We start from the raw sequence: 11,327 nt of genomic DNA, 5'->3' as shown, positions 1-11,327 counted from the left end.
TTAACTAAACTTGAATGAATCGAGAGCTCAATGCCTGCCAAATTGTGCAACTGACTGGGTTGTGTCCGACTGTAGTATCTAAAGATATAAACGATGCCCCCCATAGGGGGCCTCACAGGCCATCCACGACATGCCACCAGGCACGCAAGGGCTGGGCATCGGCCTCATTTTTCCTCCAGCGGTTGGCCACGTGGCGTCGCGTGATTGGCTCAGCTGAGAAAATATCTCCTTCATCCAATCCCCTCCGTGTCTCTCCTCCCAATCCCCTCCCGCATCTCACCTGCCCCTCATCTCCTCTCTCGATCCGCCGCCGGCGCTCTCCGCAGAGACGACACCCTGTCGTGCGTCCTCTCACCTTCGCTGCCTCCTCTCCAGCTCCGGCTCGTCGCCGAACTCCGTCTACTCCACCCAATATCCTTCTCCTCTGCCACGTCGCTCGTACTGGACGGCAGGAGGTGCACGGACCCTAGCCGCCGCAACGCCGAGATCTGCCACCATGGACACGGCGGACGACGTCGGCTTCGCCACCATCCACCCGCACCTCGATGCCTCCTCCAGGGCCGCCGCGTTCCCCAACCCCAAGGGCGGCCGTGGTGGCGGCGGCACGGGAGGCATGGTCGCGTCGGGAAGAAGCGTGCACGAGCTGCTCGAGTGCCCCGTCTGCATCAACTCCATGTACCCGCCGATCCACCAGGTTCTTTGATTTTACCCAACCTATTTCTTGACTTCCCAAATTTTGCTACAGCGCACTATGGAGTAGTATGTGTGTGATTCGACTTCGGCGATTCTTGGGTTCGAATGGGATTCGACTACGCAACGTAGGAGCCGGTAGAAGCTGCAGAGACGGAGGTTGAGGTGGTTCAGCTGCCCCTCCTTCATGGAGGTTGAGACAAAAGTAGAGTTAAACTCCCCCTCTTTAGTTTTACCCCTGGAACATCTTATCTCTTGTGCAGATTGTTTTATATATGCTTAGCAGGTGTTTGATGAAATTCCTAGATAATATTGGTCTATATTTATGCTCCATCTAACTGCTTGCAATCTTGTAATTATGGTACTAGGATGTTCAGGAGAGAGATTTATACTTCTATCCCTTTTGCAATCTTGCAACACCATTCAATGGTGAGAAGTTTTTTTCTTCTCCATTCAGTTAAATGGATAAGGCTGTTGGAGTATCTTATAATCATGCTTGATGGCTGCTGCTTCCACACAGCCTGGCGTGCCGTTGCTGAACATGGATTGGCAACGTCGCTACTGATGTGTGCTATGGCGGCAGAGGCCAGCCATAGGAGCTTAACAGTGACTCTAGGATGACATGAGCGTTAAGAATCGGTGTGGCAGCGAGTCTGGTGACCACCCGCGCGGAACTCTGTTGGCCATGTATTTTCACTCCGCGGGTGATGTTTCAGTTGTGTTATATTCATGTGATCCATTTATATTTATCTAAGTAGGAGGAGCAAAAAATAGTTCCTGTCAGTGCTAACGGTTTGTATGAATATTTTTATTTTGACTAGGCTTGAATGATTACTGAAAATGAGTCATCGACCGTGTTGGCGGGCATTGCGCTGCAAGTCGTGTTAGTTATATGTGGTTGGTAAGATTTCTTAAATGTTCTTGTTGGCTTTCTGATTTTTCTTTAGAGCATGAACTTGAATAGAAAATCAGATGTTTCACATTGTCTACAAAATGCAGTGGCATGGCTAAAACTCACACTCTTGGTTATTTAGCATAATAGTGAATTCAAGTAAAACTAGGCCTTTATATGTCGGGTTTGCATCTTCTCCATTCTGTGTTTGATATGTTTTAGATTGTTAAAAGTTATTCTGGATTTATTGTATGTATGTATGCTGCTGTGGAGTTAAGCTCTTGATGGAATTGATATACCCAATCATCCAATTTATACCTGAAGAGTTGACTTGGATGGTTTTCTAAATTATGCTAACTGATTCTTTTACTTTTTAGCATTAAATAGGGAATTTTTTTGCCAGATGGGACTACATCCATGTGATAAGTAAGTTTATATTAGGGCCTCATATTGAATATTGCACTAGAGCCCCGATTCCTGGAGATGGACGAACGGATGCATCTCCTCAGTTTTTTCGCTGTAAGATGTGATGCTGGTTGTGGCTCTATGACCACCTCTCGGACTGTGTTCTTCCCGTTGAGTGTCCAACAAGAGGAAGAGGAGGAGCGCAACTGCGCTCGAGCTCAGTGGTGGGAAAGCTGGAGGATGGTGAAGATGAGCTTGTGTGTGCTAGACTGGCATCTCTGCATGCTCTCGTGTAGGTATGAATTTGCTTCCCTAATCCCCTGATTTTATGGAGCAAAAGCAGCTTGCTATGTGCTTGAGTTTGTTCTATACCACTAAAAGTTCAGAAGGATACAGAATACCTTCCAACTCACACTTTTGGGTTATGGCCTGTTGATTTTCTACTATCGAAATCTATATATCTGCATATAAATTTGTCTGACACTATACACACTGTCGAGCTTCTCAAATTAAGCCATTGGGTTATGGCCTGTTCATTTTCTACTATCGAAATCTATATATCTGCATATAAATTTGTCTGGCATTATACACACTGTCGAGCTTCTCAAATTAAGCCATACTTTCAGCAGCAAGTAATTCTCACACATAATCACCTGTCTTTTAGCTTCTTTTTGCCTCCGAACACTGCTTTGCATTATCAACACATTACACTGTCTTACATTATACATGCTGCCAAGCTTCTCAATTTAAGTGACACTTTGAGCTTCAAGTAGTTCTCACTGTCAAACTTCTCAGTTTAAGCAAGTAATTCTCACGGTCAAATTTCTCAGTTTACGTTACACTTTCAGCAACATTTAATTCACATACATAGTAGTCTGCATTTGAGCCTCATTTTTCCTCTGAACTCTGCCTTGCATGTACTAATAAAAATGATTTTTGGTTAGCTTTACATATTAGAAAGGCTTTTCATTGAAAAGAAAGCTTTTTTCCAGCCCTAAACTTGTCTCTGGTTTTATTCCAAAAAAATGTATTGAGTTTACTGTCATATGTGGAAGTTACTTAGCAGAATATCAATTTCCGCACCAAGCAACGGATACATGTACTGATCATAGATTCTTTTACTTAGTGGAGACAAGTGTAACTTTTTTATTAGCATATGCCTGCAAAGCAGTCTGACAATGAAATTATCATAGGCCTGGCACCCTGCAAACCTGGAAGTGCACACTATATTGTCTTTTTACATGCATATGTAAATGTTCGGAGGTACATGCATGCTGTGTCGCTTTGAGAGATATCTCCAGGAAGATGCACATTGATGCACCCGCTGCTGATGGCACACGAACTGTAGCGCCCGGCAGCGTGGGCGAGCGAGGCTGCGATTGGAGTAGTTGGAACGATATGAGCGCTGCTGGGCCACCTCCGACTTGTCAGCGTTTCGCCGCCGCAACCGCTCATCCAGAGTCATTTGTCTCTGAGGTATCACCGCCCCCGCACATCCAAAGATTGTAGTTGACATCGTTAGAGACAAATTACAACTTTTGACATTTTGACTTGCTTGTGCATATGGTTAGGGTATAAGGGTTCTTATTTAACTTTAATTCATGGAATTTCTGATTCGGGAGATACATACTTTTCGTAATACATTCCTTTGTTATTTGTTCATGTCAAGCATTGCATAATGGGCTGCCATATTCAGAGATTTGAAAAAAAATTATACTCGGCATGTAAGTACTTTATTTGCATCTACCAGCTAAAATATATGCAGCAATTACTCCTTTCATAACCATCAAATGAGAAGAATTTAGGTAAAATAGCTTCCTGCCACCTCACCTTGCATATGACAGGAAGCAGACTTTTGCTTCAGCTACTATTTTATTGGTGTCATTTCAGATCTAAGTTTTGTGTTTCATAGAAGTTGCTTAATATCCAAGTTGGTTTTAATAATGACATTAAAGGATAATTTTGTAATATCTATTCAGTATGTTCTACTTAGGAGGTGGGATTTTCTGTATGTATACATGTAGCTGCAGTTGCTTCTTTTGTACTGCTTGTTTATACTATCTATTTTGTGATCACTTTTTCAATGTTTAGAGTTATAAGAAGTAAGAATACGTCTATTTTTTGCATTCAGTGTGATTGTACCAGTATATGAGCTGTAAATTGAACGGTTCAAATTCAGCTGATCTCTGGTTTGAAGGATGTTAACAATAGCAGTGGCAACAGTTCTGTGTGGGATTTTTTATTATTATTGTATATGCCTTGGATGTAATTAATCCCTTGAAATGTTCAGTGTGGTGCCTTTTTACCTCTTCGCTAATAATCATTATTATACACAAAACATATTGTTTCTTACTTGAAATGTTTACTTTGATGTCCAGTTCATTGTATCAGTTCCCAACTTAGTGTTTTATTTCCTCTTGTACGTGTTGGGTTACTACATTAATTTAGAGTGGAAGTGGCTTTTTTTAGTAGCTCTTGTGTGATTTTTGTGTTTATTTCCTGAAAGTTAGCTTGCTTGGGTAGAGGCACGCCACACACTTGATAATGCACACCATAAGACTTCTAGGTAGGAAAGTTCTAGCATCCTCTGGCGTACCACCTGGGTGGGTGAATAACTTGATGCTGGAGAAAATTCTAGAATCCCTCAATACACAAATATGCTCCAAACTGATTGTACCTAATATTGATGCTGAATGGATCATGGATGTAGTAATGTATATATGGATAATACATGCATAATTGAATGGTAGCGTGGCTAATTTTGTGTTTAGTGCAAGCCTCGCCATTTGTTTCTCCGGTGAACTATGCATCACACACTAAAATTTAAAAGAAACACGACATATTTCTCATTGCTCTTCACAAACTATAATGGCTCTGTTTACTCATGTTACTTCTTTATATATCTAATAATGACTTGAATTTTTTCCTCTTTATTATAATCATACTTTCAGTTCCATACTATAATGGTCTTCGTCCTTGCTGGATGCCCGAACCATTACCATAGGGTGATACCTAGGAGGAGCTACGCATTGGTTTAATACAACTGAGTTGAGAGGATCGATCCCAGTCTGGCCAATTCACTTCCAGTGTTATGCTTGTAATCTCTTGGGTGAATTCTTGATGCCTGGACCGTTGCTCATCTTCCTCCCTACATGAAAAATGGTGCTTTTCATACATCACTCTTTGCTTCTAAATTAATTAGGAAAAAAAATTATGCTTCCATAGATCTGCTCAAAATTGCCCTAGCACACAGTAGCATGAAATTTTCCTACTAGCTATATCAGAAAGATTACTATTTACCTTCTATCTGGTTATGCAGTGGAAATAGGAATCAGTAAATAGTTTCATCGTCATCCTAGCTCCGAAGTAGTGCTTTCACTTTGAAACTAATTTTCTTCTCTGATTCTCATCATATTTTAATTATAGGCCAAAAAATATATTTGGGGTGGTTATTATAGCTACGAATGAAAATCATGTACTTATGTCATATGAGCTCTGCAATGTGGTCAAAGATTAGTCTTTTTTAATCTACCACTGAGGAGCTCTTCCTTATTCAGGGTTAGTATGAATTATTAGCTGAAGGAGGTTCAGAATAACACATCTCATATCTCATGTAGGCTAGCTATTTACAGAATGAGTGCACCAAGGGAGCAACACAGGGGCATGTAGCAACTTGATGATGGAGAAATGTAAAAAAATCAACAGACATGAGTTCACAGTATTATTTTCTTCAGTATGATACTCGCAGCAGCCTATGAGACATTTTACATATTTACAGTTGAAATACAGGGATGATCTATGGAATTTCGTATTTACTGATTCATTCTGTTGTCAGCTCACAATGTTAGTATTATATAGCTCCAAGTTAATAATACAGCTAAATTGATAGAAATGATTATATTATAATTGCTTTGAAATTCGTCCTTACTTCCCAGTATATTTCTCACTGTACAATCCAGTTGACATAATAATATATGTGTTGGGGGTGCTTTTTGTAGGATATAAGAATTGGGTTTTGATTAATAATGGGATTAATAATTTTAATGTCAAAATATACACTCTACAATATGAAACCATTTCCTTCTCTACAAAAGAAATTAAGAAAGGAAAGGAATGCCTTTCCAGATCATTTAAACTTGAAGAGAAGATTGTGCATACTATATCTACAGTAAGCATGAGAATTCTTAGCAGCCATGAGAAATGCCTTTTGCATATTTGCAGTTGAAATACAGAGATGCTCTATGGAATTTCGTCTTTACTGATTCATTATGTTGTCAGCTCACAATGTTAGTAGCTGTGCTAGAATGCATGCTATTTACTACTGTATGATTAATATCATATTGGTGTCAGCAATTGGTTTAATTATTATATGGCTCCAAAGTAACTTGGAGCTATATAATAATTTAACCAGCCACATTTAACATAATTACTTTCAAAAGTAATTACATTCAAAAGTAATTATGTTAAATGTGGCTGCCTGTTGAGAGAGCTATTAAATTATTGTTTAGCTAAAAAGGAGGTACGCTATATTTTCATCTGGTTTGTATTGTAAACTCTCATGTTGTGATACTACAGATACACAAAATATTTTACCAAACGATTGACTGTGCGAAAGGCTTGGTGGCGTGCAGATTGATAGACTTATTTTCTGACTATTATAATCGATATGTATAAATGTTTGATGCATTTTACCACCTATTTATGAGTGCAGATGACGAGGTCTTGCAAAAACAAGTGTATTAGTTATTCTAATATATTTCTCTATTTTCCTGATTGTACATTCTTTCACTACTTGGTTCATGATTTTATGTATTTTATCCTAATTATATCTTATTGACTTTATTTTGCAAAACATAAAAACGTATTATCATTTACTCAAGTGTTTTTTACGTTGTTTTATAGTGTAAATTGGTGGTAATTTCACGGGATCGTGCGCCAAGGCGCACATCTAAATCTAGTCCAGGGGTATATATGATGCCCCCCCCACGGGGGCCTCACAGCGTTTAGAGCTTCTCGGCCGTCGGATCAACCCATCTGTGCATCTCAGCCATCCATTTTTTTCACCGCGTCCGTATAAAAGGAAGCCCCAACGGCGAGAAACCCTAGCCGCCACAGCTCGTTCGTCCCCAATCCCCACTCGCTCGTCTCCCCCAATCCCCTCCTCGCTCGTCTCTGCCCCGCTGTGCGCCTCTCCTCCTCCTCGCCGCCGTCGTGCCTCCTCTCCGCCGGCTTGCCTCCTCCCTGAGCTCAGCAGGAGGAGGACGACGTGATGCGTGTCTCTCCTCTTCTCCGCCGCCGCGCACCTCTCCTCCTCCTCGCCTCTGTCGCTCCTCTCTCCTCCGGCCTGCTTCTTCCTTGGCCTTAGCCGGTGGAGCACGACGTGCTGCGTGCTCAGTAGGAGACGCCACCAGGGGCGCTTCCTTAGAGGAGTGGAGCGCAGATCGTCCGGAGGCCGGCGAGACGGATGCTGCGGCACCGTCGTCTTCAGCGGAGAGGAGCTCGAGCCACCGCCAGGCTGCCGCCAAGCCGCACCAGAGGAAGGGCCGCCGCTGCACCGCGGGAGAGGTCCAGGCCGTGAGTTTTTTCTTCTCCCAACTGAATTTTCTTGGCACGGTTTTTCCTAAATTTTGAGGCTATTTTCTCTTGTGCAACCAGCTGTTGTGTGTGGGTGATTCGCTGTTCCTAGTGAGGAAGATGGGAAGGGTAGAAATAAGGGATGAAGGAAGTAGAAGAGGAGACAATGGATGGGCGGGATGGAGCAGCACTGCACGTCGTTTGTCTCGTCGCCGGCAGGAGCGCGACAGTACTCAACGGGAGTTGAGCGGAGTGCTGCTCTCCATCCTTGACCAAGAAGGAGGACATCAAAGCGCATCCTAACAAATGGTTCCGGCTGGCAGAGCATATACATGCCCTTCTACACATATTCTTCATCTGGCAGGTTCATCTCCTCTCTTTCTCCCAGTTCGTATGTTTTGATGTAGAAAAATTATGCAGGCCAACTGTATGATGATATGTGTGTGTGGCCTGTAGTTGTTCATTTGGGCTTTATTTTGCACGTTATCAGTGGTGAGTTGATGCTAGTGATGGAGATGGGCACAAATAAAAGTACTCGGTGACGTGTAGTCGGGGATCAGGCCTACTCCGTCAACAACTTCTCAATGATTTTCATGGAAAAGCAGATCGAGAGGTAACAACAGATCATCCTTCCTCTAATGGATGAATCCATGCTTTGCTTGTGTGGCTATTGCACATATATATATATTATTGACTGTTAAAGATTTGTTCTATGAATACTCAATTCCTCAATTTTCTGAGTGCTTGTGTTGCAAATATGGCCAAATGTAGCCTTCCATTGCTGTATATGTACAGATTGGTACTGAGCATGTATAGATTGGCACTCAGCAACAGCTGGATGACCTGCTAATACAACATGACTAATTATACATGGTTAATGATGTGCCTGTGAGAGAGGTGATAAAATTTTGATCTTATGCAAATCACTTATCTCAATTATGTGATCCTAATTATACATGTTCAAATTATGCAAGTTTAATGATTAACCTACAAGAATCGCCATATACTTAATAGTTTTTTTTTCTTAAAGCTACAGCCAGTACATTATGTTAGCTCTCTCAACTATGTGACGTGCATATATGCAATCTATCACCATATATCAGCCTTTCTGTATGGTGTCAAATCTGAAATTTTGAGACACGCATTGGTCCAATTGTACAGATTTTGATTATTATTAGTTGATGTCTGCATTTATGAGTTAAGCCTGTTGTTCTTTTCAGGAGGCGGTCATTTCAGTATAGAGAGGTGATGGCTTGAGATTCATCACTGGCCACCTATGGCAAGTCCAAACTAGATACATCAACTGTTAAACCTACATGAAAAAAGTAACGCTACGCAAGATCTTTGCGAGGTGATAGCCAGTTCATATTCAGATCTTATTGTCGTGATTCTGATGCATGGCAAGACCTTTTCTTTTCTAAAGAATCATATCTGGTTTACTATTTCTTGGTTTCAGTCTTACCTCACCTGAATATTTCTCCTTTCCTATGCACAAATTATTTAGTTGGTTGAACTACCCGTATTTGCTATAACCTCCAGTATTTTTTTTCCTTGCTGCAACACGAAAGTAAGACGGTGATCAATATCAGATTGTTTATTTTTGTATTTGCTGCATAAATGGATATAGGAAAAATAGAAGTTGAAAATAACTAATGTAATGATGTGCTTCTTCATGGTTATTTCTACAATTTATAGTACAATGGCTAATTGCCTGATTTTCTATTAATGCACCAAATTTACAGCTCGGGACAAGCAGGAGATGATGGGAGTGAAGGCACTCCCGTGTTTCACATGGTATGTTCTGAACTTAATTTCCATGGTTTATGGAACTGCTGAATATGTTATATATCAATACTACTATGTTAGTATCTCTTTTCTCCAGAAAATTTTCTGTTCGGAGTGGCTTCATATGTTTGTTGAGGAATCTTTAAGTTGCTCTAGAAGTTCCAAAAAAAAAGTGGGTCTAATTCATATCTACGTTTTCTAAGTTCACAAAAAAATTTGAATCTCATTTTGTTTTTGAAAGTGTTGTCTGGAAATATATGTAGGGACAGAGCGATTAGAAAGTCATGGAAATGTCAAATCAGATTTTTTGAACCAATGGACACTGCATTCACTTTCGTTCATCCCATGGTTGCATCTCAGCATCTGTTATACTACTATGATAGCACTAAACACGAGCTGGTACTTGCTTGCATAGTAAAGCAGTCTGTTTATGAAATTTAGTTCATTTTTCAATGGTCATATATATTCAGATATCTAAAACTTGAGCAGCAAATTATGAAAGCTGGTTTCCTAACAACTTCTATTTTATTTACTAAAGGCTGAAACACATATTATAATAGATGGTTCACTAATTTCTATCTTATTTTCGAAATTTCTTAGAGAACCTGTACAGCGTATACAAACAAACAAAACATATTAATTTGAAGCTAATTCAGATTCTTAGAGGGCTAACTCACAAATGAGGATTTCGGTGTTGTTTGAGATTCTTAGATTCACTTTTTGCAGGTCGAACCACAAATGGGGAAACTAATCCAAGTCATTTTTAAAATCTCATATTCTGTTTCCGTATCGCCATATCCGTCTTGCTGTATCGGTGCTTCATAGCTCTTTGTCCAGTCTGCGGTACACTGAAGAGAGCATTCACTGTTTTCAGTTTTATTCTCACTTTACGTTGTGTCCCTTCTGTGTCTTACCCAGGATGTTTTGCGATCTGGTCGTACTGTGATTATGGTCCTATGGCATGCCTCTGTCGTGGTTGCGAGGGAATGGAAAAGCGATTGTAGGGAAATTATCAATTTTCGCTTGGTGATCATAGGCCATTCTTTGGTGTTTAGTAGTTTATGTCAAGATTGTAGGATACTTTTTTATACACCGGAGGAAGAGCTCGCTAATTTGGTTCACATCCTCATATATTTTGTTAGCATTTCATTCAGAATATCTGATTTTCGGCATATTTTTCTGTAAATATTACAAAAAGAATCAGTCATTTGTTAAATACTGTCTTATATAGTGCCAAAGGCAAGTTGAGCCAGAAGGCAAACTTGCTTCTTCACATGTGTTTTTGTGGTAAAGCTTACAAGCAACTTCGGTCATGTGTCATCTAAAGAATGTTGCCTTCTATAGTTCAGTGAGGTGAAGCAACATACCAAAGTTGGTTGCTTCTGATATTTAAGTGTGTCATTGTACTCTGTATTAGTGAGTTATTAGTAATTGCCAATCTAGAGTATATATTTGTTGGACAAGGTTGTATAATATATGGGCCAGAATATTCACTGGTTTGCAAAGCCAACTTATACAGAACTCATATTCATATTGCAGAATTATAATGTAGTTTCTTCACATGGATGTAGTTCTTCTGCTAGCATTCAGATATGGTAGTTAATTCTTTTGGCGACGTTGTAGAATATTGTAGCTGAACAGGTTTGCATGTGTTCCCTGCATATATTTTTTCACATGCATGATCTGCAAAGTTCCATTTTGGTAAATAGCACCAAATTTACAGTCGAGTAGTTCAATCAGTGCGGCTCATGGCAGTTTTTTTGAGATCCCTCTTGAAAACTGTTTCTCCTCTTTATAACTTTGATAGACTCTTTTAGGATTTGTTGTTGTTTACTAGCACATTCGAGGGTGTGCGAAGATGCTCCATTTCTTCTCTGTTATGCTCTTTATTGGATCGGAGTAATTTGAATTGGTGTTTTGGAAAATTTCACCTGAAGGGTGCTAGGGAAGACCCTGTTCCAGATTCAGGGAATGACTTTGC

At 40.4% G+C, this 11,327-nt stretch overlaps 1 protein-coding gene across 6 annotated transcripts; it reads left to right on the top strand.

The window, feature by feature from the left end:
• Nucleotides 1–234: 234 nt before the first annotated feature.
• Nucleotides 235–10,621, top strand: LOC127334296 (uncharacterized). 6 transcript variants are annotated; one of them, XM_071826403.1, is made up of 11 exons: nucleotides 235–694; nucleotides 1,059–1,119; nucleotides 1,211–1,394; nucleotides 1,512–2,283; nucleotides 3,181–3,463; nucleotides 4,939–7,561; nucleotides 7,643–7,925; nucleotides 8,052–8,174; nucleotides 8,782–8,912; nucleotides 9,304–9,355; nucleotides 10,265–10,621. In XM_071826403.1, the coding sequence occupies exons 1-3, from the start codon at nucleotides 497–499 to the stop codon at nucleotides 1,309–1,311; spliced, it is 360 nt and encodes a 119-aa protein (XP_071682504.1). In that variant the 5' UTR covers nucleotides 235–496; the 3' UTR covers nucleotides 1,312–1,394; nucleotides 1,512–2,283; nucleotides 3,181–3,463; nucleotides 4,939–7,561; nucleotides 7,643–7,925; nucleotides 8,052–8,174; nucleotides 8,782–8,912; nucleotides 9,304–9,355; nucleotides 10,265–10,621. The 6 variants fall into 6 exon arrangements, 2 of the variants coding, with proteins under 2 accessions (XP_071682504.1, XP_071682505.1); XM_071826404.1 differs by having other exon boundaries at nucleotides 1,211–1,405; XR_007872092.2 differs by having other exon boundaries at nucleotides 271–1,119; nucleotides 1,512–1,591; nucleotides 1,986–2,283.
• Nucleotides 10,622–11,327: the final 706 nt, after the last annotated feature.

This window comes from Lolium perenne, chromosome 2 (genome assembly GCF_019359855.2).
Source record: "Lolium perenne isolate Kyuss_39 chromosome 2, Kyuss_2.0, whole genome shotgun sequence".
Classification (NCBI taxonomy): Eukaryota; Viridiplantae; Streptophyta; class Magnoliopsida; order Poales; family Poaceae; genus Lolium; species Lolium perenne.
This window is presented reverse-complemented; position numbering and strand designations above follow the sequence as displayed.

Bases quoted from the DNA above. Each gene is read 5' to 3' on its own strand.
- LOC127334296 (XM_071826403.1), top strand. From the start codon at position 497: ATGGACACGGCGGACGACGTCGGCTTCGCCACCATCCACCCGCACCTC. The intron at 695-1,058 runs GTTCTTTGATTT...TTATGGTACTAG, and splicing joins TGTACCCGCCGATCCACCAG to GATGTTCAGGAGAGAGATTT. The intron at 1,120-1,210 runs GTGAGAAGTTTT...GCTTCCACACAG, and splicing joins TCTTGCAACACCATTCAATG to CCTGGCGTGCCGTTGCTGAA.